Raw genomic sequence first — 27,192 nt, forward strand, 5'->3', positions numbered from 1 at the left:
TCTCAAGTTCAATTGAAATTTAAGGTGGAGCTATTGTACATATTTGACTAGCAACAGTAACGTAAAATAACCACACAATAGCTATTTTGATTTTGATTTTGATTTTTATTTCACCTTTATTTAACCAGGTAGGCTAGTTGAGAACAAGTTCTCATTTACAACTGCGACCTGGCCAAGATAAAGCATAGCAGTGTGAGCAGACAACACAGAGTTACACATGGAATAAACAAATTAACAAGTCAATAACACAGTAGAAAACAAAGGGGGAGTCTATATACAATGTACAATGTGTGCAAAAGGCATGAGGAGGTAGACGAATAGTTACAATTTTGCAGATTAACACTGGAGTGATATATGATCAGATGGTCATGTACAGGTAGAGATATTGGTGTGCAAAAGAGCAGAAAAGTAAATAAATAAAAACAGTATGGGGATGAGGTAGGTGAAAATGGGTGGGCTATTTACCAATAGACTATGTACAGCTGCAGCGATCGGTTAGCTGCTCAGATAGCTGATGTTTGAAGTTGGTGAGGGAGATAAGTCTCCAACTTCAGCGATTTTTGCAATTCGTTCCAGTCACAGGCAGCAGAGTACTGGAACGAAAGGCGGCCAAATGAGGTGTTGGCTTTAGGGATGATCAGTGAGATACACCTGCTGGAGCGCGTGCTACGGATGGGTGTTGCCATCGTGACCAGTGAACTGAGATAAGGCGGAGCTTTACCTAGCATGGACTTGTAGATGACCTGGAGCCAGTGGGTCTGGCGACGAATATGTAGCGAGGGCCAGCCGACTAGAGCATACAAGTCGCAGTGGTGGGTGGTATAAGGTGCTTTAGTGACAAAACGGATGGCACTGTGATATACTGCATCCAGTTTGCTGAGTAGAGTGTTGGAAGCCATTTTGTAGATGACATCGCCGAAGTCGAGGATTGGTAGGATAGTCAGTTTTACTAGGGTAAGCTTGGCGGCGTGAGTGAAGGAGGCTTTGTTGCGGAATAGAAAGCCGACTCTTGATTTGATTTTTGATTGGAGGTGTTTGATATGAGTCTGGAAGGAGAGTTTGCAGTCTAGCCAGACACCTAGGTACTTATAGATGTCCACATATTCAAGGTCGGAACCATCCAGGGTGGTGATGCTAGTCGGGCATGCGGGTGCAGGCAGCGATCGGTTGAAAAGCATGCATTTGGTTTTACTAGCGTTTAAGAGGAGTTGGAGGCCACGGAAGGAGTGTTGTATGGCATTGAAGCTTGTTTGGAGGTTAGATAGCACAGTGTCCAATGACGGGCCGAAAGTATATAGAATGGTGTCGTCTGCGTAGAGGTGGATCAGGGAATCGCCCGCAGCAAGAGCAACATCATTGATATACACAGAGAAAAGAGTCGGCCCGAGAATTGAACCCTGTGGTACCCCATAGAGACTGCCAGAGGACCGGACAGCATGCCCTCCGATTTGACACACTGAACTCTGTCTGCAAAGTAATTGGTGAACCAGGCAAGGCAGTCATCCGAAAAACCGAGGCTACTGAGTCTGCCGATGAGAATATGGTGATTGACAGAGTCGAAAGCCTTGGCAAGGTCGATGAAGACGGCTGCACAGTACTGTCTTTTATCGATGGCGGTTATGATATCGTTTAGTACCTTGAGTGTGGCTGAGGTGCACCCGTGACCGGCTCGGAAGCCAGATTGCACAGCGGAGAAGGTACGGTGGGATTCGAGATGGTCAGTGACCTGTTTGTTGACTTGGCTTTCGAAGACCTTAGATAGGCAGGGCAGGATGGATATAGGTCTGTAACAGTTTGGGTCCAGGGTGTCTCCCCCTTTGAAGAGGGGGATGACTGCGGCAGCTTTCAATCCTTGGGGATCTCAGACGATATGAAAGAGAGGTTGAACAGGCTGGTAATAGGGGTTGCGACAATGGCGGCGGATAGTTTCAGAAATAGGGGTCCAGATTGTCAAGCCCAGCTGATTTGTACGGGTCCAGGTTTTGCAGCTCTTTCAGAACATCTGCTATCTGGATTTGGGTAAAGGAGAACTTGGAGAGGCTTGGGCGAGGAGCTGCCGGGGGAGGAGCTGTTGGCCGAGGTTGGAGTAGCCAGGCGGAAGGCATGGCCAGCCGTTGAGAAATGCTTATTGAAGTTTTCGATAATCATGGATTTATCGGTGGTGACCGTGTTACCTAGCCTCAGTGCAGTGGGCAGCTGGGAGGAGGTGCTCTTGTTCTCCATGGACTTCACAGTGTCCCAGAACTTTTTGGAGTTGGAGCTACAGGATGCAAACTTCTGCCTGAAGAAGCTGGCCTTAGCTTTCCTGACTGACTGCGTGTATTGGTTCCGGACTTCCCTGAACAGTTGCATATCACGGGGACTATTCGATGCTATTGCAGTCCGCCACAGGATGTTTTTGTGCTGGTCGAGGGCAGTCAGGTCTGGGGTGAACCAAGGACTGTATCTGTTCTTAGTTCTTGATGACAATAACAGCCTCCAGTGAACTAAGTAAGTAGCACTTGTGAGTCAATCATGTGCCTCCTGCATCCATGCTCAGTCCTTGGTAAATATAATTGGTTTCTCATAATCCATAGAACAAGCGTCATTCTCTCTGGTCTTTAATGCTGTTAACCTGCTTAATTAATTAGAGGAGAGAGGCAGTGTTGAACAGACCCCTCAGTAAGTGGTGTTCCATTGAAATGACTTTGGTTGTTTCATAAAGTTAAGGATTTGGGCTGTATGTGAGATGTTTCAAGGCTCATTGTTTATTAATAACAGAAGACATACAGTATTGATGTCTTTCAACAGTAGGTAAGATTTCTAAATAGGCAAATTAAATGTACATACAGAACATAACATTTACATGTCGAGGTTTGTAATTTAGCAGTGGAGACCAAATAACCAATTTACCTTAGGAAATGCTTACATTTGGATTCAAAGGGCAGGATGAAAAAGGCAAATTGGAGATAACTTACAGGTAGCTGTTTCTCTAAGCAGTTGTAGAAGTTCTTGGTCTGGTTGGGCTTGAGTTTCTTGAGGGGAATGCGTGTCTCTCCGATGAACTCATTGTGGCGGAACTTGTCCTCATCACACACTGAAATCCTGAAAGTACAGAACAAGAGAGAGAGGAAAGAGTAAACGAGAGAGAGATGAGTATATTAAGGGTCAGATTTTGGCATGAGAGGATAGGAGGATAAGAAGCATTCAACCATATTCAGATCAATCATAAGATACAAAGCAGTTATAAGAGAGAAAAATCCGAAGAGGGCAAAAGAGAGATAGGAGGAGGAAAAAAATGGGGAGACACTGAAAAAGAGTCAGCAGCAGTAGAGTTGAAGTGACTGTGGGCTGCTATTTAATAATCAAACCCAGTATCCAGGTTTCCCGGCCGTTTTGCCTAGATCAGTAGCGATAAAAGGAATTTTAAGAATTAGCCATCCCTGGGAGTGAGTGAGATATTTCATACTTCTGTGTGTCAGGAGTGATGTATGTTCGTTTCTGCAGAGAACTTCGTAAATGAACAGACGACAATGATGTGTTTACCGTGTTGCCAGTGACAGCCAGCACACTTCATATGACTGAATAGAGCCATATTCTCATAGAAATAGAATGAATATAACAGTCTTGGAAGCTCTATCCATGGCAATTTGACTGGTAAACCTGTGATGCAAATTTTCCATGGTATATGGGAACGTTCTATCAACTGATGCTGGATTGCCATAGTAATGTAGAATGTTCATTCAAATGACGCTAACTGATATGGCTCATGTAATGGAATGTTTTTTTGTGTAATGTCAGTTGAGTTGACTCAACCAATCACAGTACAGATAGAAGGGTACACTTCCAACTTTTACTTCTTGGTATGGGTCTAGGTTGAAGATGGGAAGGTTAGGACAACGGGATACTAATATCCCATAACTCTTTGCAACATTGGGACGTTGTCTTAACCTGTATAATTTTGACCCAGGAAAGGGTACACTCAAAATGGCTGCAGTCCACCCATTATGCCATCATTGACTTGAATGGAAACCCCCTTTCTATTAATTCTATTTGTATACCTATTCCTCCTCTCTGAGACTACTGGAGATATTTCAGTGTTAAGTTGATCCTTGTTTTCTCATGTACAGGTAACCACCAAAATAAAGGAAACACCAACATAAAGTGGCTAAATAGGGCATTGGGTTGGGTTGAGATCTGGTGACAGACGGACATGTCATACAGTTGACATAGTTTTCATGCCCTGTGGATGGGGTCATTGTCATCTTGGAAAAGACCACTCCCATCAGGATAGAAATGCTTGAGGCAAGATAAGATCACCTGAACCCTTCTGGTGGGCAGGCGTGCTCTCATGAGGACGGAGTCCAATTCCATGCCAATGAAGGCCACCCTCTTGGTGGACGTCAGGAGACTCTTCTTGTCGTTTATAGTAATGCCCGAGCCCGCCAATATGGGTCAAGAGCATGTCTCTGTCTGACAGGACCTGGGTCCTGATTGGGGCACAAATCAGCTAATCGTCCAGGTAATTGAGGGTCAACAATCCTCGGGATATGAGAGGTGCCAGGACAGCGTCCATGCACTTTGTGAAAGTGCGGGCTGCCAAGGAGAGGCCGAAGGGAAGTACCATGAATTCGTAAGCTGCCCCTTCGAAAGCGAATCGGAGGTACTGGAAGTAAGCATCCCTCAGGTCCAGCTTCACAAACCACTGGTCCCTGGACACAGCCTACAACACGTGGGTTGGGGACAGCATGTGTAACCTCAGTACCTTCAAGTACCCATTGAGGTTGCAGAGGTCCAGAATTGGCCGAAACCCTCCGTCTCTTTTGGGGACCACACAATAAGTGGAGTAGAACCCACCTAGCCATTCTGATGTCTCAATCCTGTGGATGGCACCCTTGTCCAGGAGTGAGGAGATCTCCAGCCGCAGGGTTTTCTTCAGGGGGTCGGCCACCGTGGTGACAAAAAGGCCCTTGAAGGACGGGGGCCAGCACCGGCATTGAAGTCGGTACCCCTCGAGCATTGTGGACAACACCCAGGGGAACTCCACATCCTCCTCCCACATTGCCCACATTGCCCCTAGCCGGGGAAGGGTGTGTCAGTGGTCCTGCCAGGGCCTGCCTCTCCTCTGGCGCCCAGAGCGCCTGGTTCCCCAGGCACGTCTCTATGGTGGTGACGGTTGACAGGTAATTGCTCCAACGCATGCTGTATCTCTCTCAGCATGAGGCGATGGGGCAAGAGAGGGACCTCACTGTCGCTCGGGTGTAGGTGGGTGGCGACTGCCTTGGAGGTGGGTCTGTCTGCCTTGGACCCGGGGCCTGAGGAGGCGGCATGAACCATCTCAGGGTCTCCCAGTCCCTCCGAACCTTATCGGTCTGGTCCAGAATGTCATCAACCCCTGGGTCAAACGCCAGCCCTGGGGTGATGGGGAGAGTGGCAAATGTGCTCTGGAGGGCAGCTGGCAGATGGGATTGGGCCAGTCAGAGATGACGCCAGGAGGTAACCACCTGCGCCATGGCCCGTCCGTTGGCACGGGCCACATCCATCTGGATCAGGGAAAGCAGGCGAGACACCTCCATTGCTTTCCTGAGGACCTCCTCTGTGCCCTCCAGCAGCCGTGGCAAAAGAGTCAGCAGGTAGGCCTGCAGCAGCATGGCCGCATTGGTAAGAGAGCAGAGGGACCCATATGGGGCTTTCAAGTCCCCATCAAAGACTCTGGGGTTCCCGGCTTCAGTCGCGGGTTCCACCCTATAATCTCCCGATCCGGGAGGACCATGGCAACTATCATGGTCGGGTACTCCTGGAGGCCGAGTGACTCTGCGCCCGCAACATAACTGCATGGTCCAGTTGTTACGAATCCCGTTGGCCCTGCAGTCTAGGGGGGATGGAAACGAGACCCGTAACATATCTCATACAAATCATAATAGTGAAAAGGAACAGTGAGAATTATTTTACCTTTATTTATACAGGTTTTTTTCCAAGAGAGACCTGGTCCAATAACAGAGGGAACATTTCAGACAAAAAAATTTACATACACTAACAAACAAAACTATAAACAGACATACAGTACAAAAACATTGTACATTAAAAACAAACGTCTTGACTAAAAACAGCTGACCTAAAAACAGTTACGCTCTATGATATATACATTGATTAAGTGTTTAAACTCCACCACCGAAACCAATAACCACAGACAACTTAAATTTACTGTCAAACACTAATGGTTTATTATTTAAACACACGGTAATAGGGGGGGGGGGAGCTGAGCTGGACCCAAGGAAAGAAATAATAAATATCCAAAAAACCCTAAGCTAGTCTTACCTGCCTCAAGCACAGCTAGCTAACTAACCAATAAAATACAGTGGGTGGTCCGCTCAGTTCTAACTAGGGTACTTGGACAAAGTTTTCCTACGGGTAATGTATGTCCATGGGCGACTTGGCTTTGTACCCCTTTTTCCCACCAACAAACAAGTCATGAACCACAACAATACATACTCATATAATTACAGACAAAGTGAGATAGCTCCTTACAATGAGAGGGAGAGAGAGAAGAGAGTTTGGGAAAACAACTGACTGGGTTTTTAAACCAAGGGAAAGGGGATGTGATTGGGTTAGGGAAAAGGAGCAGGTGTCTTCAATGGCGACTGATTGGCGACTAGGGCAGGAGAGAGTCGGAAGCGCCCCCTGGCAGAGGCACAGCTCTCCTGCAAGGCCTCACGGAACTCAGACGAGATGGGGACAGATGGAGAGTCATCACTGTCCACCAGTTTGATGTCCAGTGTAGTGGTTACCCGAGTGAGTAGGCTCCTCATAGCCTCTCGAGCCCCTGGAGGCGATGAAGCCCCGCTGCTGGTGGTGAACAGTGCTAGTACCCCAGGAACAGCCTATCACTGGCCAACAGAGAATAGCTGTTGTCGCCATCGAAGCTCTCAAACTCCTGACGCAGGGCATGCACCCTCCATTCAAGGTGGTCCCAGCGGTCCGTCCAGGACTGGCAGCAGATGGGCTCTGCCTGCGCTTCCTGGGAAGGCTACTTGGCCCAGTAGAGGGACTAACAGCTCACTGGCGTCCCCAGCCCGAGCCTGGTCGTGCATGGCCTCCAATCGCGCCAGGCGCAGGCGTTCTGAGAACACCACACAAAACAGGCATCCAGTAGGGCGCTCCGCCACCCTCCCTGCATGGCTCAAACACAGGCAATGCATATAGGAGGTATGTGGATCTCCAGGGGGAATGCCACAATCACACCAGTCACAAAGGGAAGCCATAAGCTCAGCCAAGCCAGCAAGGTCACGGAGCAGGGGTCCGATGCCCTGGGAGAGCGTATGTCGTGACCCACTTGGAGGAATAGGAACCCGGTGAGGGATAAATTACCCAGTAGCTCTGCAAAAAACAGGGAAGACCCGTGTGGGATAAACAGGCAGACAAAAAAAACAGCAACCAGGTAGTGGATTTGATTTATTTGTTTTACGCCAACTACAATATTACCTAGCCGGCTTAATATCCAAGCAGTAAAAACAGCACCATATAACAGAGTAACTCCGTTAAGGAACTCCAAAGTTAATGCCTCAACGTATTGGAAAGCCCACCATGATACTCTTACACTCTGTAGAGGAAAGAACAAGAAAAAAAATGTGCAGGGTAATTAGCAGCCTAGGACGTGGGGAGCAGCATATTTAAGTAACTCACAGACACATAGAACAAGCCAGTCGGCAAGTTGTGTAAGGTAAATTACAGTTTGTGGCAGCAAGCGTCACCCTACTAATGGATGCACACGGAGTCATAGTGTAACGGTAACGAAACACAAATACGACAAACCACAGGCGGAAGATACAGATCAACCGCGTGCAGCGAGTGGAGCACTCAAGAGGGGCTGGCCACATGGCCAGCTGCAAACAGCCAGTGAGTATACTTCCACGCAAGATATTACACTTACCAGTGACTTACCAAGCGATCTTCAGAAAGTTTGTACCTCAAACCATATAGACGTCTGCCAAGAAAATGAAAGAGAACGTGTGACGCGGCAATGGGGTCTATATATAGGGCCGGACCAGCCGTTACACAGGTGTACACAGGAGTAAATCTGTAAATCCTCACCTTGGATGTATCCCTCCGCCGCAGAGTGATACCAATATATTGGAATGATCCAATTTAGTGAAACATAACCCTCATTTACTCAAGTGTATCCTTTATTTTGGCAGTTACCTGTAGCATTTGAAACCTCACAGACCAAGTAGTTCTGTGTGGCCCAGTTGGTAAATGTGTAGTGCTAGCAATGCCATGGTGTAACGCTTGTCGTCTGGGGAAGGAGAGGAGAACCAAGGTGCAGCGTGCTAAGTGTTCATGTCTTTTTAATAAACTAACTGAACACTGGAACAAAACAATAAACGCCGTGAACAAAACGAAACAGTACCATGTGGCCCGAACACTCACACGGAAACAAACACCCACAAACCAAAACTGAAACCAAGGCCACCTAAGTATGATTCTCAATCAGGGACAACAATTGACAGCTGCCTCTGATTGAGAACCATACTAGGCCAAACTCAAAAACCAACATAGAAAAACAAACATAGACTGCCCACCCCAACTCACGCCCTGACCATACTAAAACAAAGACAAAAACAAAGGAAGTAAGGTCAGAATGTGACACATGGTTGTGGGTTTAACATACAATAAATGTATGCACTCGCTGTACTGTAAGTCCATTTGGATAAAATAGTTTTCTAAGTTATTTATTTATTTCTGCTGAAATAAAATAAAATTGTGATGTGTCAATAACACTTCATGAACCGCCTGCCTTCTTGCCTTTAAAACAATTATGCACATATACAGGCAGTTATAGGAGACCATGATGATGTGTTATGAATGGTGATAGCAAGTTATACAATACACTGCGCATAAAAACAGGGACTATACAGCTTGTACATGGAAAGTGTTAGAGATTGTTCTTTCATCCTCTTCTCAGCGAGCCCCTCTACCTCCCATAACACCTCGAGGGCTCGCTAATTATCTGGAACGATTCTGTCCTCTTTTTGAGCACTTCATTCAGTTGCAAATTAAAATCAATACAATCCCCAGTATGACCGCAGGAGCTCTCAAAAGGTTCCTGTTCCAGCATGTTCTCAACATTGTGTGTATAAGAACAGTGCTTATGCGAGCACACTCATCCAATGTTCTCATTTGTGCGCTGTACAGTACATCTATTTACATTGAGCTTGTGCAGTGTGAAATGAGTTTCCTTGTCTGTGTGTGTAATTGACTGAGATGTGGGGGGAAAACATGGGCCTTTGTACATCAAATGATAATTACATTTCACTCATGAGGGGTATATCTAAATCGCAGCAGCAATATTGGAAATCTCACTGAGCAGTCACCAATTTATCCTATGGACAGGTGGTGGTACAGATTAAAACCTACAGTATATATATTTAGAGAGGACATGTATCTGCTGTCAGTGTAACGCACTTGGGGTTCTTTCTCATCTTCTGTTGTTACTGTTGAATTAAACGGGTGGCAAAGGCACGGTTATGAAATGAATAGAACATCTGAATTGGACGAGGGTGCATAGACATTAGTTTTGTGGCTTTTCCAGAGGAATGAGGACATATTATTTCCTTTTCAATCTAGTCTCCCATGCAAAAAAAAATCTCATTTAACTCAGAGAGAATGTTCTCAATACAGACACCAGAAAACGTGAGGAGGCATTTGCCACAGCACTTTTCAATTTATTTTACTAAAATATGTCAATGCAAAGTGCTGTTTTTTTACCGATTTGCCTCATGATTTGTCAATTCATGCACAATTTCTCAGTCCTTCACATTGGAGTGCTGCTGCAGGCTGTTTGCGTGTCTTGACCTATCAGATTCACAAAAAAAGCAGGTCGGGCACAAAACTCAAGGTGTGCTCTCCACTTTCCTCTGGTATTTATTGATCTCCGCATCCCCATGGAAATCGAATTAGCATGATAAAAAAATCCCCATCCAAATCTGTCTGTTTAAGCTAGAAATATCTGTCTTTTGCATGGGCTGCGTCTCAGTCCACTGCATCCGCCAATGTCGGTCTTCCGCATCTGCGGTGGACCAGGAGAAAAGTCAGTCTTCTCATGGAAATGTATGTAGCGTCTGAAGAGTTTGGCCTACAAAACTCAGTTATGCTCTACGATCCCCACAAGCTTCTGTTTTGCCATATATAAATATGTTATTCAATGTGTTTCTGTGGGCTAATAGCGGTAAGGCCAAATTCAACATCTAATCAAATAATTGGCAAATATTTAGTTTTATACTTACAGGGGCCCTAAAATGTAAAATCTAATAGCTAAATGATCCTTGATATGACCTTCTTAAAATAATTCCATATGTTAGCTGAGTAGAAACCCAGCCAAGAGCCCTTAGACCTTAGGGCGCTTTAGCAAGCGTGACAACATATCACACCCGACAGATGCAAGCAAAAACTCTTCCATACAGTGCATTCGGAAACAATTCACTTGACTTTTTCCACATTGAGTTACATTACAGCCTTATTCTAAAATTGATTGAATATTTTTTTCCCCATCAATCTACACACAATACCCAATAATGACAAAGCGAAGACAGGTTTTTAGCAAACAGCAAACTGGATGCAGTTTATCACAGTGCCATCCGTTTTGTCACTAAAGCACCTTATACCACCCACCACTGCGACTTGTATGCTCTAGTCGGCTGGCCCTCGCTACATATTCGTCGCCAGACCCACTGGCTCCAGGTCATCTACAAGTCCATGCTAGGTAAAGCTCCGCCTTATCTCAGTTCACTGGTCACGATGGCAACACCCACCCGTAGCACGCGCTCCAGCAGGTGTATCTCACTGATCATCCCTAAAGCCAACACCTCATTTGGCCGCCTTTCGTTCCAGTTCTCTGCTGCCTGTGACTGGAACGAATTGCAAAAATCACTGAAGTTGGAGACTTTTATCTCCCTCACCAACTTCAAACATCTGCTATCTGAGCAGCTAACCGATCGCTGCAGCTCTACATAGTCTATCGGTAAATAGCCCACCCATTTTTACCTACCTCATCCCCATACTGTTTTTATTTATTTACTTTTTAAAACTTTTGCACACCAATATCTCTACCTGTACATGACCATCTGATCATTTATCACTCCAGTGTTAATCTGCAAAATTGTAATTATTCGCCTACCTCCTCATGCCTTTTGCACACAATGTATATAGACTCCCCTTTTTTTCTACTGTGTTATTGACTTGTTAATTGTTTACTCCATGTGTAACTCTGTGTTGTCTGTTCACACTGCTATGCTTTATCTTGGCCAGGTCGCAGTTGCAAATGAGAACTTGTTCTCAACTAGCCTACCTGGTTAAATAAAGGTGAAAAAAAAAAAACATTTTTGCAAGTAAAACATTTAATAAAAAAACAGAAATACCTTATTTACATAAGTACTCAGACCCTTTGCTATGAGACTTCGAAATTGAGCTCAGGTGCATCCTGTTTCCATTGATCATCCTGTGGTAAATTCAATTGATTGGACATGATTTGGAAAGGCACACACCTGTCTATATAAGGTCCCACAGTTGACAGTGCATGTCAGAGTAAAAACCAAGCCATTAGGTCGAAGGGCTCTGAGATAGGATTGTGTCATGGCACAGATTTGGGGAAGGGTACCTAAACATTTCTGCAGCATTGAAAGTCCCAAAGAACAAAGTGGCCTCCATCATTCTTAAATGGAAGAAGTTTGGAACCACAAAGGCTCTTCCTAGAGCTGGCCAAACTGAGCAATCGGGGGAGAAGGGCCTTGGTCAGGGAAGTGACCAAGAACCCGATGCTCACTCTGACAGAGCTCCAGAGTTCCTGGGAGAATCTTCCAGAAGGACAACCATCTCTGCAGCGCTCTACCAATGCAGCGCTCCACCAATCAGACCTTCATGGTAGAGAAGCTCTCCTCAGTTAAAGGCACATGACAGTCCGCTTGGAGTTTGCCAAAAGGCACCTAAAGAACATTCAGACTATGAGAAACAAAATGATCTGGTCTGATGAAACCAAGATTGATGTCTTTGGCCTGAATGTCAAGCATCACGTCTGGAGGAAACCTGCCACCATCAATACGGTGAAGCAAGGTGGTGGCAGCATCATGCTATGGGGATGATTTTCAGTGGCAGGGACTGGGAGACTAGTCAGGATCGAGGGAAAGATGAACTGAGAAAGGTACAGAGAGATCCTTGATGAAAACCTGCTCCAGAGAGCTCAGGACTTCAGGCTGGGGCGAAGGTTCACCTTCCAACAGGACAAAGACCCTAAGCACACAGCCAAGACAACACAGAAGTGGCTTCGGGACAAGTCTCAATGTCCTTGAGTGGCCCAGCCAGACCCCGGACTTGAACCCGATCTAACATCTCTGGAGAGACCTGAAAATAGCTGTGCAGTGTCGCTCCCCATCCAACTTGAGAGGATCTGCAGTGAAGAATGTGAGAAACTCCCCAAATATAGGTGTGCCAAGCTTGTAGTGTCATACCCAAGAAAACTATAGGCTGTAATCGCTGCCATAGGTGCTTCAACAAAGTACTGAGTGAAGGGTCTGAATAGTTACTTTTTTAAACCATTTCTAAAACCTGTTTTTGCTTTGTCATTATGGGGTATTGTGTGTAGATTGATGAGGGGGAAAAATGTAATGAATTTTAAAATAAGGCTGTAACGTAACAAAATGTGGAAACAGTAAAGGGGCCTGAATACATTTCGAATGCATTAGCAATCTGAAATGCTGCATTTCATTGGAAACTGGCACATTTTTCAGTCTGATCAACTGTAGTCTACTAACAACAGCAGCTGCATAGTCTCTAGCCTACTATGCGCCCTGTCTCTCTGGCCAAGGTAAACAAAGTAGTAATGTTACAGTCCATTTGTTTGTGAGAAAATGTGAATGGGATCCAATTTGGTTTATATTCACACTTGGGCTGACTAGACTACCTAGACTTTTTAAATCCACAATTTTTAACTGGAATTAATCATTAAACACAATACCTGACATAGACTGTGAGATAATAATTGTAATTAGGCCTAAAATTGCATAAGGCATGACTACACGATGCAAACCTGCATAAAACAAACTCAGCCCTGTGAGTTTTATTGTCCAATCATGTTGCTTTATCTCTCTGTGCATAGGAATCCCCCTAGTCCTACAAGGTTACTGCAGTTTGACAGGGTTTTCATCCTTCCCAAGGCCAGGAGTTTTTCAAGGAGTTAAAAAAACAAATGATTAGAAAACTCTGGTCCCATCATACTGTATAAGGTTCGGAGTTTTACCTGGTTAGGTTTCAGCCACACCATTCTGATACCTGTGGTGCCACCTTGGTGTAAATATCTTGTGTAAGAGAAACTAGAAAATCTGTTCATTTAGTCTGACGGGCAAAAATGTATATCAAAAAACAATTAATATGTTTGACATCCATTCAGTTTTTGTGACTTGTTGGTAAATTAGTACTTGATGTAAGTTGCTCTGGATAAGATGAGGGCCTGCTAAAATTACTTAAATGTAAATTAGTTGGTTTCCTAAAACAAAGTTACTTTTATGGGGCGGTGTGGACACATGGGTTCCATTTCATCATGAGTGGCTCAGTGATTTTCACAGTTCTATTATCACACATTTTCAATTACATTAATTACTCTGACACTTTATGGAAAACAATGCTATTGAGCAAGGTTGATGACACGCCGATTAGGTAACATCTAAAACAGGAGTGCGGACCGTGTTTGGCCACTTACGATGAGCTATCAAAGTGGAAGCTGATTCTATTAGCAAAAATGCCACATAGGATGTGTTTTGCTTTCAATAATGAGTGCCTTTTCCTTTGTCAGAATGGCTTTCTATGACCTTGTTTACAGCTTTGGGTGGATCGAAATGAGAAAACACCAGTCATTATCTTCTCAGAATGCTAGCGATGAAGTGCAGGTCTGTTTGGGAGCCCAGCATGCTTAAAATCGCAATTGAAGCTGAAAAGGTCTATAGTTCTGTGTTTAGATGAATAAACAACAAACCTTGTAAATAACATGGGGTTTAGAACCTTTAGTTCTCAAACACGATGAGAGATCCAGGACTAGAACCCAAATGTGTTTTCCCGCCTTCTCCCAGTGTGCACTCGTAAACTCACATTTGTGGATGTAAAATGACTGGATTGAGATATAGTGGAAACTCCCTTTAGCAAATTCATACACCATCCCAATTGTTTTAAACCCTTGAGTTGGACTGAACGAGTGCACCATTTTTAGGTGGCCCACTTAACCTCTTGAAGCTAGGGGGCACTATTTTTATGTTTGGAAAAACAACGTTCCCAAAGTAAACAGATGCTAGAATATGCATATAATTGACAGCTTGGGATAGAAAACACTCTAAAGTTTCCAAAACTGTAAAAATATTGTCTGTGAGTATAACAGAACTGATATTGCATGAGAAAAATCCAATCAGGAAGTGACTCTTATTTTGAGACCCTGTGTTCCTATGCATCCTTATTGCCCATTGAAAGGAATATCAACCAGATTCCTTTTTCTATGGCTTCCCTAAGGTGTCAACAGCCTTTAGACATAGTTTCAGGCTTTTATTTTGAAGAATGAGCGTGAACGGCCACATTGCGTAAGTGGACAGGTGGGGGCTCCCAGAGTGATTTTTATGCAAAAGAGAGAAGCAGCCATTGTTTCTCCTGGTCCTAGTGAAAAGCCAACTGTCCCGGTTGATATATTATTGAATAGATATTTGAAAAACACCTTGAGGATTGATTAGAAAAAACATTTGACATGTTTCTGTGTACATTATGGATATAATTTTGAATTTTTGTCTGATTTTCGTGACCAAGTTACCTGATGCTAGGTGTACTTATTGTTTTGTTTTGCTATGTCTTGTCTAGGGTTTTTTGTAGATTTATGGGGTTGTGTTCTTTTAGGTGTCTAGGTAAGTCTATGGTTGCCTGGATTGGTTCTCAATCAGAGGCAGGTGTTTATCGTTGTCTCTGATTGGGAGCCATATTTAGGCAGCCATATTCTTTGGGTATTTTGTGGATGATTGTTTCCTGTGTCAGTGTTTGTGCCACACGGGACTGTTACGGTTTTCACGGTTATTGTTTTGTAGTTTGTTCATGTTTGAGTTTTCTTAATTATTAAAGAACCATGAACTATAACCACGCTGCGTTTTGGTCTGCCTCTCCTTCCCAGGAAGAAAGCTGTGACAAAAGCATAATTTCAAAATCTGAGACGACAGGGTGATTAACAAAAGGCTAAGCTGTGTTTCACTATATTTCACTTGTGATTTCATGAATATGAATATTTTCTAGTAATATTATTTGACTGTTGCGCTATGCTATTCAGCGTTGCTGATGACAATTATACCGGATCCGGGATGGGTGGTTCTAAGAGATTTTAAAGGGAAGAAACGGAACTGGGCTTAGATCTGTGTATCAAGCTTTGGTCACTGTATCACATTCGACACTGCCTATCCTTTTACTGTACATGTCAACCTGCTAGTGGCCCTCCCATTCATCCTTAACCAAGTATTGACCAATTGACATGATCATCAACTACTCATTCCACTTCATTAGCTAAGAGATCTAAAGAGAACATTTAGGTTGAGGATGAATTGGTGTAAATTGGCCCTAAGACGCTGATCTTGGGTCAGTTTTGCATTTCCCCACAGATGGTTAAGGTTAGGATTGAGGAAGGGGAAATTGATCCTAGATCTGTATGTGGGGAAGCTTCACCCTGGAGCAGATTCATTACCTCAAACTACCTTTGACTGCAGTGGCACAAGGTCAATGCCATTCAACATGGGAAATGGTGGATAATTCTTGTATAGGAGTTGGATTTGAAACCAAAGAACAATACACTGAGATGCATTATATGGCTCTGGAATGAAATAGGAAATATAATTAAGGTAAGCTTTTAATAAATAGTACATGTTTTTTTTAGATACATTATTAAGAGTTTAACCATACACATTTTTATGTGTCTTTTTTGAGTGAGATTTATCCATGGGAAGATGAATCAAACAATGTTTTGGTTGAATCAAAGTTGAGAATAATAGGGTTGTGGGTGCAATGTTTTATAATTATTTGAAAAAAAAGAGAGAAAAAACAGAACCAGTACTAAACATGCCAGCAGTTTACAATCACATCAACTTCTCTTTCTTTAAAATCACACCTGTTCCAGGTGATGTCTCATTTAGAAGAAAAAAACATGTTATTAATAATACCCTACAGTACACGGACAAATATTCCAGACAGAGGAAAACAGATTTTGTGTTTGGGAGCAAACCACCTCTATCAGGTAATCACAGCTATGACTAGATGTTTTGTTCCAATAATTAATGATGACTAACAGTGAGTCATTGTGCCCCTCCCCACTTCTATCTGATGAGCTGGAGGTAAATGACAACTCAAACGTGGTTATATTTGTGAATCCTCAATGGCGAACATGCATAAAGATGGCAGAATTCAGATATGATGACTTTATTTAAGCACTATTCATAGATTTTTTAAACTACGGCAATAAATCTACTTTTTCATTTTTTTTTTATTGCTGACATCTTGGAGCTAAAATTGGGATGTATACTCTGCTAAGGACGATACAAAAAAAAAGAGTAATGGAGAGCAATGCACAATACACCAAACTTAGGAAATTGTGGTAAGTGCATGGGATCTGTCATCTTTATGCACCTCCGCTATTCAACTTAAAATTGCGAAACAAATCAGCAACAATGTTGCACTTTTGTTTCTGTCATCACATTTCTGAGAGATTGGTGTCACGGTGGGATCTGAACACGGATCTCCTACAAGAGAAACCAACGTATTGACTGTTAGACCAAGAGGAAATTCTCTCGCAGGCAGTGCTACCTCATCAATCAACCAATCAAATGTATTTATAAAGCCCTTTTTACATCAGCTGATGTCACAAAGTGCTATACAGAAACCCAGCCTAAAACCCAAACAGCAAGTAATGCAGATGTAGAAGCACGGTGGCTAGAAAAAACTCCCTAGAAAGGCAGGAACCTAGGAAGAAACATAGAGAGGAACCAGGCTCTGAGGGGTGACCAGTCCTCTTCTGGCTGTGCCTGGTAGAGATTATAACAGTACATGGCCAAGATGTTCAAATGTTCATAGATGACCAGCAGGGTCAAATAATAATAATCACAGTGGTTGTAGAGGGTGCAACAGGTCAGGACCTCAGGAGTAAATGTTAGTTGGCTTTTCATAGCTATCATTCAGAGTTAGAGACAGCAGGTGCGATAAAGAGAGAAAACAGCAGGTCTGGGACAGGTAGCACGTCCGGTGAACAGGTCAGTATTCCATAGCCTCAAGCAGAACAGTTGAAACTGGAGCAGCAGCATGACCATCATCACGTGACCATGAGCAGCCATGGCCGACAGTTGAAACTGGAACAGCAGCACGTGACCATGAGCAACCATTACCAACTCATGTGTGCAACATTGGCAATGACAGTGCGTAATGAAATTGATGCCACCAAATATCCAATGTAAAATGTGTTGTTGTCACAACAACAACAATAAAAACAAAAACATGTCCAAAAGATCACAAACGGCACCAAATATTGCTACATTAGATGTCAAATCACACCTGGACTCTTTTGGAAAGTTTTAATACTCTTGCCACCAGCCAGTGACAAGCCTGACCAGCTCTAGCCAGCTTGTTCACAGTGTGTGAGATACGGGATTGTGGTGGGGGATGGAGGGATGGAGGGAGGGAGTGAGCGAGAGATTGATGGGAGAGAGACAGTGACACACACAGCCGTCTCCCCTGTAGGCCTATTCCAGTTGTCACACCTCAGCTCTCCTCTGCTCCTCTGTGACAGGATAAGCAGGGTCTTTCTTCCTCGTTCCATTCGCACCCTCGCTCCCATTTCTTAGCCTGCCCAACTCCGGACACCCCGCTCATCCATCTCCATTACGTCCTGACGTGAACGAGCCATGGACAGCCCCGGAGGGAACGAGAGGGCAGCCCCCATCCATGATCCATGCCACAGCTGTGATTCTCCTACAATTCAGCCTTCTCTGAATATTACATATATATAGCCAGGTCCATAATTATTGATAAAGATGAGCAAAACATACTGTATAAAATACTGAACAATATTGTGTGCAAAAAAAGAGGAAAATTATATTATTTTACACTAATATAATTGCTCAGAGTAGAGTAAGAGATTTTGTTTATCAAGTAATACATTTTTTTTAAATGCCAAAATGATTGGCACCCCTGTTTTCCATACTTAACACCTTCCCATTGCGAGGATAATGACACTGAACCTTTTTCTACAATGTTTTATGAGATTGGAGAACACGTTGGGAGGGTTCTTAGACCATTCCTCCAAACAGAATATTTCCAGATCCTTGATATCATTTGTCTGCTCTTAGACTGCCCTCTTCAATTCAAACCACAGGTTTTCAATGGGGTTCAAGACCAGAGACTGAGATGGCCATTGCAAAATGTGGGTTTTGTGGTCAATTAACCATTTCTTTATGGATTTTGATTAGTGCTTGGGGTTATTGTCTTGCTGGAAGATCAACTTACGGCCAAGTGCCATTGACCTTAACAAGGGCCCCAGGACCAGTGGAAGCAAAATAGCCCCATAACATCAAAGATACACCACCATATTTTTCAACAATGTGACTGGGATTGTCGCTGGAGGCTGACAAGTGTATGTGTGTGTTGTTGCTCTCTGCAGTGTTTTGAAATTAACTGAATTCAGTGATATCTGTTTGGTGCTGTCAACAGTTGTGGGCCTCTATTTTCTGTGCCAAGAATAAATTACCAAAAAGAGAAAGGACATTCATTTAAATAGGAGTCGTGCCTCAGCCTGTTCACTTCCTTAGAACAGTGTACCACTTGGGAGGCCAGGAAGATGTGAGTCTATCAAATACCCCACATTAACCTTTTACCCAGAGGTCAGTAAGTGAGAAAACATTGTTTGATATGATTGGTGAAAGCTTATGTTTCACAGAGCAATCAGGTTCAATCGGGTCAAAATTGGCTAAGTAGAACATACAACTATCCCCTACAACAGATGGCAGATGGCCTGGACTAGAGGTCACAGACAGACGTGCAACAAGCTCGCAGGAGGTTTGAATGACAAATCTGACGGTCTGATCTGATCTCCTACTACTAAGAAGGTGTAACATTCAATGGACCTATTGTTCACCTTCACTAGTTGAGGATGTCCCACATCTGACTCAAGCAACAGTCCCCTCTACCAAACGAAAACCATTTGAATGTCTATCTGAAACGGAGCAAACCATGGACCAGAATGGGTAATGTTGGGTTCGTTGAAGTTGAAGCCCTGCTCAACAGAGTCTTGAAACCAAGCCATCATTCACCACTCCTAAGTTTCACACACATAGCGTACATATCTGTCCATCCATGTTGAAAACTAGGCTAAAGCAAGCTTATCGTTGTGACACAATTCATTTGTGAATTGCCCCGGGCAAACATAATTAGTGAATTGTTGGTGGGACTGAGGGTCAGTACACTGGGACTAGTGAACAGCAAATCATTACAGGGTCTGAGTCTCTAATGGCACCACATTCCCTATATAGTGAACTACACACCCAGTAGTGTTTAAGAACCGTATACATATTTGATTGACTCCCACAGGGGAAAGGGGGAAACACAAACACAACTCTTCACAGATGAGCTGCAACTTAACACCTGTCTCATTATACTTAATCAATGCAAGTTCAATTCAATAAGAGCGGCAAATAAATGTGATTTGTAGAACACTAACTCTGTCCTGGAGAATCAAGCATGTTGGGCCTTGCGGAGAACTGAATAGAAATTAAGACCCTTCAGAAAAAACAGCCCAATTCTAATCTTGTTTTACACTAATTGGTCTTTTGACCAATCACATCAGATCTTTTTCAGAGCTGATCTGATTGGTCAAAAGAACAATTAGTGAAATAAATATCAGTATTGAGCTGCCTGTGTAAACGCAGCCTTAGGGTGGCAGATTCAACATTAAAGGACAGGCTTTATGACTGAAGTACCTCTTTGACACTGTAGAATCATGAAGTTTACTATATCCTTTTCATTATTTTTGGGAAAGGCTATTGATGAACCGCCCCCACGCTGTACTGCAGCCTGGCTTTAGCCCACACTAGTTCAACTTGTAGAGCACAATCTTGCAACGTGCAGACTCTGCACATCGTTCTTCCATACTGTACTATAAAAGGGCTATTTATCAAATTAAGAACTTTGAATGAGGAGCAGTCAGGCAGACAACTGTGCCATAAAGATAGCTGTCATAGGTGTTTAGAAGAGACCAGACAAGGAATCAGTGGTTAAGGATAAACATAATACTTTACTGAGAAATGGTAGCCACAGGATCACAGTACACTTGGGAAAGGGGGGAAACAAAACACTAAGTCTCAAGAACTCACTCAGGAAAATACCACACAGTAACCAATGGACTGAGTACAGTACAGTATGTTCCTATGCTCTCAGACTGCTGCTTCATACATCTAACTGAACCGATCGATTACCTCCACTTACCCAGCTTTTGGGTGGTTGGGGGGTATGGTTCATTTAGCCTTTTTCTTCTCATTATGGTTGTTGGAGTGTCTGAAATAATTTTAAGGTGGTTTGATTAGATTTCATGAGGGATTTCATGAAATCATCCTTTGTCATTCTGTTCTAATGTGTTGTTCGGCCCTGTGGATTGCTTAGTCTAACACAGACTGATGGACGACCAGTCGACCACAAATATGAAACCCCAAATCTGAGAGCACTTGGTCCTCTCTGATATAACTCAGTGGGAATCAATAAGCGCCGGGCCATGCAAGCCATCTCTGTTGACAATTCAGATAAATCTGTAAACGAGATGACATTATCCCATTGCGCGGCTGCCTCGTGGCACAGTAAATCTACTCAACTGCACGGCCGTGGCCAAAGGGGTTGGTGCATGAACGAAATGGAGGAAACAAGCAGTGTATTGGCAGAGGATGAGTCTGATAATGAGAATCATGTTGGATCGATCCACTTAAAAGACATTGGAGGTAGAGCGTAGAATACTGTAATTGTAGTGGTCATGGGAATCAAGAACAGTGTGATATTAGTTCAGTCACCTTATCATTTTAAGTGATGAACATGTTTTATTGTGTTATTTTAAGCTTTTTTTCTGGGGAACTTTAGCAGGCAGTGGTGATTTGGTTTGGGCTTTATTTTTAGGTTTGCGACTAACTCCTGAGGGTTACTGGAGAGAGTTGGATACAGGCCATCTCTGCCTGCTGACGGACCGACCTCTAACAGGTCAATTCTCTAATCAAAGCACAACAGAAAGGTTTCAAATCACTGGAGGTGGTAGTGACACACTTATGAATACAGACAAGCTAACAGGCTAAGACTATGGCTGTGTCTGGAATACCAGCAACCCTATTCCCTACTTGCCTGACGACTCAAACTGATTTCTTCCACTGCTTTATGTTCGCTACATACTTTAGTCTGAGACTACCATTGTTGAAGTTGTTTGTGGTGATGTCAAAATGAGGGGTGATGATACTCTAACCAATCAGAGTATCAAAGCTAAAGACAGATTTTCAAAATGCCACTTTACCCAAGTGTTCTGACTCTGGCCCATCTCCATCGGTTTCTGTAACCAATCAGAAAGGTTAGAATGTGTTTGTGTTCTAGAAATCGTCAAGGGGGTACCAAGATCCAGACTCATTGTGGTGAAGAAACTAACATCCGTGGGCGTGGCATAGCGTTTGGCCATACAAGGAGTCTGGGAAGCCAGGAAAATTCCCTACATAGTGTACAATTCTTCCCAGGGATCAACATAACCATACCATTGCTTCTTGGGGAGTTACACAATAAGGCACCTGGAAGATAACTAAAGTTAATCCATTCTCCTTTGGCACGTCTTGTGGTCACTGCTTAATTTAGGGAAAACTACTACTCAACAACTGCTGAGCCCAATCCACAATATGCATTGTTTTTTGGGGGGGAGGATCAACTATACGAAATGCGAAGCCGATCGATTCCTAAGATGTCTCCTGGTGAACTCTCCTCTGAAACATTAATTTGGGTGCACCAAGGAGTAACAGGGGTGGCAGACTCTAAAGAGGTGAAACCCTAGGGCCAAAAACATTCCATTTCCTTTTAATACATAAAAAAAAAAACAGTCCCCGAGGAGGGTAAGTGCCACCTGCCCTTCATCCCCTCCTCTGCCTCACCATGGCAATGTCCTTTTTAATTTCAAATCTACTCTGATCGATGCACAATGGCGAGAACAGGCTATTGGGTTGGAAGGTGTGACAGCCAGGCATAATAATCCAGTTCTATCACTCTGATATCAACGGCGAGCTGAGAGAGATTTGGTTTCATGGAAATCAATAGGCCAGGGAGAGCCAAGGCATTCTGAATCAGCAAATTATTTACCACCATACTTGAGGACTGGAAGTTATCACATGGTTAGACTTCTCTGTCCAGTTATCTTTTATTGTTTAGTATTTATTTACATGGGTGACCCCTGAAGGCGAGGCCGGTATAAAGGAGATGGTAGTTTCCATGGCAACAGGCAGAGACAGTCTAAAGAAAGGCCGTAGTGTGAACGCCTCGTGAATCATCAGGGGTGCCCTCCCTAATCAACACACCACATTCACACAGAAATGGTCTATCTATCCCTTTTTTCTCTATGTCTCGTTGTCTCCCTCCGTCTCTACCTGTCTCTCACACACATGCACTCACGTCACGCACAAACACATGCACACATATGTAGAGCCACACATTCTCACACTACATGGACAAACCAAAAAATATAAACCAAATGATCACATCAGAGTGACCAGACTGACAAATGTCTGCACCTGTGTGTGTTTTGTCTGAAGCACTACCTCAAACAACAACATGAATACACATCCAACATCCCCACATCACATAAGAGAGTCTAAAATAGGTTTTCATCAACAAACATGTAAAAAAACAATCCGGGCTGACAAGGCTTTCACCAGGCCAGTTGAATAGCATCCACTTTCTGCCTTATCTCAGCCAGGTGTCTCTTAACTCAGTCCTGATATCACATAGCTTCATAACCTCTACCACCACACCTGAAGCTTAACAGAGTTCATAACAGTTCATAACAACTTACAGGTAATGTTCCCCACTGGTAATGTTTATCAGTGTGTAACTTCAATTTTATGAAAAGGTTTACTGACCATTTTACACTGGAGAGCTGCCTCTGTTACTTGCCTTAGCCCCAGTGAGATCTAGTGACAACTGACCTCTCCCCTTGTGAGGTGTGCAGCTGCTGAGTGTAAAATTTGCAGAAAGAGGGGTCCAATGCCACCCTCCCACTGGAGGCCATTGCCACTGGACTGCTGTCTGAATGTCCCACTGACGAGTGGCAGCTATATCAAATGCGACAGCTAAATACCATGTTGACTTGCATGTATGTAGATGCGAGGACACGAGAGAAGTGATGCTTTGTGAATAGCTTGTCTTCTGAAGCAAGTGTCTGGGAGGGGACATACTCTGTGGCAATTCTATTAATTAAACAAATAGCCAAGCCTCTAAATGTCAATCACCACTGTCCATGAGCATTGATGCAAATACAGGGTTAACTTCCATGTTGCCAGCAGATACTGTCCCTACCCTACTTCAGCTGCACTGAGGTCAGAATGCAATCATGTTTACATTAATTCAAAGCGGAGCCGGCGCGAGATATGGGTCAGAAAACATACCTCAATGCAGGGATGGCATATGCCACTGCACGCAAAATTGTATTTTTATCCACATTGCTCCATCGAAATAATTGAAATACTGCTTGTTTTCCTGGAAAAAGGCCCTTTTAGTCCTTATGCTAGCTAGCAGTAGCCACATCATATTCAACAACAAAGGATCAGATTGTCTGACACTGCCAGGACGAAAAAGGCGAAGGAGGCTAGGTATCCAAATAACAATATCGCCTACATCACATTCCATTGAGTGCCCGGGTTATGCACTACAGGAGTGATCCATGTTTGAATCGATACTGCTGATAACGGCATTACGCCAAATTGGTAAATCATCAAGCAAGAAATGGGGAGCGCTATCGACGTCGACTGTCAATTTCCATTGGTCTCAACCTGACAAAGTTACATTACGGCCTCAAAGTAGATTAGAAAATAATTGACAGTCTTCAAATGCCCGGGGATAAAACTTGGAATCTAATCAAGGAGATGGGCTGAATCATCTATACCTAATAAAAGGATGACACATACAGTCGGAAGTTTACATACACTTAGGTTGGAGTCATTAAAGCTAGTTTTTCAACCACTCCACAAATTTCTTGTTAACAAACTATAGGTTTGGCAAGTCACAAAGTGCATGCCACAAGCCATTTTTCCAACAATTGTTTGTTGGATTATTTCACTTAAAATTCATTGTATCACAATTCCCGTGGGTCAGAAGTTTACATACCCTAAGTTGACTGTGCCTTTAAACAGCTTGGAAAATTCCTGAAAATAATGTCATGGCATTTAGAAGCTTATGATAGGCTAATTGACATAATTTGAGTCAATTGGAGGTGTACCTGTGGATGTATTTCAAGGCCTACCTTCAAACTCAGTGCCTCTTTTCTTGACATCATGGGAAAATCAAAAGAAATCAGTCAAGACCTCAGAATTTTTTTTTGTAGACCACCGCAAGTCTGGTTCATCCTTGGGAGCAATTTCCAAACGCCTGAAGGTACCACGTTCATCTGTACAAACAATAGTACGCAAGTATAAACACCATGGGACCATGCAGCCGTCATACCGCTCAGGAAGGAGACGCGTTCTGTCTCCTAGAGATTAACGTACTTTGGTGCGAAAAGTGCAAATCAGTCCCAGAACAACAGCAAAGGACCTTGTGAAGATGCTGGAGGAAACGGATACAAAAGTATCTATATCCACAGTAAAACGAGTCCTATATTGACATAACCTGAAAGGCCGCTCAGATAGGAAGAAGCCACTGCTCCAAAACCACCATAAAAAAGCCAGACTATGGTTTGCAACTGCACATGGGGACAAAGATTGTACTTTTTGGAGAAATGTCCTCTGGTCTGATGAAACAAAAATAGAACTGTTGGCTATAATGACCATCGTTATGTTTGGAGGGAAAAGGGGGAGGCTTGCAAGCCGAAGAACACAATCCCAACTGTGAAGCACGGGGTTGGCAGCATCATGTTGTGGGGGTGCTTTGCTGCAGGAGGGACTGGTGCACTTCACAAAATAGATGGCATCATGAGGTAGGAAAATTATATGGATATATTGAAGAAACATCTCAAGACATCAGTCAGGAAGTTAAAGCTTGAATGCAAATGGGTCTCCCAAATGGACAATGACCCCAAGCATACTTCCAAAGTTGTGGCAAAATGGCTTAAGGACAACAAAGTCAAGGTATTGGAGTGGCCATCACAAAGCCCTGACCTCAATCCCATAGAAAATGTGTGGGCATAACTGAAAAAGCGTGTGCAAGCAAGGAGGCCTACAAACCTGACTCAGTTACATCAGCTCTGTCAGGAGGAATGCGCCAAAATTCACCAAACTTATTGTGGGAAGCTTGTGGAAGGCTACCCGAAATGTTTGACCCAAGTAAAACAATTTAAAGGCAATGCTACCAAATACTAATTGAGTGTATGTAAACTTCTGACCCACTGGGAATGTGATGAAAGAAATAAAAACTGACATATATCATTCTCTCTCCTATTATTCTGACATTTCACATTCTTAAAATAAAGTGGTGATCCTAACTGAACTAAGACAGGGAATTTTTACTAGGATTAAATGTCAGGAATTGTGAAAAACTGCGTTTAAATGTATTTGGCTAAGGTGTATGTAAACTTCTGACTTCAACTGTATTAGCATATGGATAAACTCATACAGGTTGAAACAAAGTCCTGGATGAACATAGGAACTCTGATGTAGAGTACATTGACCTAGCCTGGTCCCAGATCTGTACAGTACATGTGCCTCAGCCAGCTCCTTCTGACTATAGATGTTGTTAAGCCATATTAACAATTATAGTGAGAGGAGAGGAGTTAGGTAAAGCTCATAGAGACCTGGGATGAGGGTAGAGTACATATTTCCATGACACGTTTGCCCCTGACACATTTTTTTGCTTATGTACTGTATAGTGTACACTGCTCAAACAAAAAGGATGGAAGACACCTACACTTATTATTATTTTTTTAAATTGTCATTATTGATGGCAAATTAACTCATCAGGGTCATCACTAAACCAATAATGCCAATTAGCTGTTAGTAAAGATTTTTAGTCATTAGTGTCATATACAGCTACTGATGGGCCAAATGACCTTTGTGATTTGCGGCATTATCATGCACCATCACTCATTGACTTGTTTAACCTAATTGGAGCTAGCCTGGTCCCAGATCTGTTTGTGCTATCATATTTGGCATTACAAGGAGTTGACATGATAGCTCAAACATATATGGAACAAAGGGTGTATTCATTAGCGCACACCATAGCAAAATGTTTTGCAATGGAAAGTGTTTTGCTATGAGAACAAGAGTTTTTGTTGGACAAATTCAGGTAGGTCCCTTCACGTTTTGTTCCATTTGCTTCTGTTGTTCCTATTAAATACACACACAACAGGCTAAACAGGAGCTACTGCTCTGCATTCATCATTATCACTTTATAGGGGTTCAGTGGAGTTTAACCAATTGATGACTTGGGGATGGAGGGTGGGTGTGTGAGTCACAGTGCTGATGCTCCTTTATGGCAGGAGTGATATCACTGGGTGAATGGCGAAAATTCTACTATGTCATACTAGTGTCATGGCCCATCCTCTGCATTGCAGGGGCGGTTCCTCCTGCAGGCAGAGGAGGGACGTTAGTGATTGGAGCCACCTGGGCTCAGGGTATTTAAACTGCTTCACTAATCACTCTTGTCTCTCTCTCTCTGCTCCTCCAGGTATGATCCTGTTTTGTTTGTTCCTTTGTAAGTTTACGTAGTTTTCACTCAGTCATATTCACACACACAGATTCACGCATCCCTGCACTTTACATACACCCTACATTATGATACTTTCACACCTCATTCCCTTTTCTTTGTTTAAAGTTAATAGTTTTGGTTTACAATAAAGAACCTTTTTGATTGGCCTATACCTGTTCGTGTCCCCTCATTTTTGCAACAGACTATGAGCCGACCTGTGACACTAGCAACAACAACAAAAACTGGGTGATTGACAGTTAATTATAATCC

General features: G+C 43.3%; 1 protein-coding gene across 3 annotated transcripts in view; it reads right to left on the reverse strand.

Moving 5' to 3' along the window:
- The window catches only part of doc2b (double C2-like domains, beta), a 295,785-nt gene that overhangs the window by 18,160 nt on the left and 250,433 nt on the right, over positions 1-27,192 (reverse strand). For all 3 annotated transcript variants that reach the window (XM_042309299.1, XM_024393613.2, XM_024393614.2), the window contains one exon: positions 2,958-3,084. In XM_042309299.1, coding sequence (XP_042165233.1) covers positions 2,958-3,084 — 127 coding nt within the window. The remainder of the gene's footprint in view (positions 1-2,957; positions 3,085-27,192) is intronic.

Source organism: Oncorhynchus tshawytscha, linkage group LG30 (genome assembly GCF_018296145.1).
Source record: "Oncorhynchus tshawytscha isolate Ot180627B linkage group LG30, Otsh_v2.0, whole genome shotgun sequence".
Taxonomy (NCBI): domain Eukaryota; kingdom Metazoa; phylum Chordata; class Actinopteri; order Salmoniformes; family Salmonidae; genus Oncorhynchus; species Oncorhynchus tshawytscha.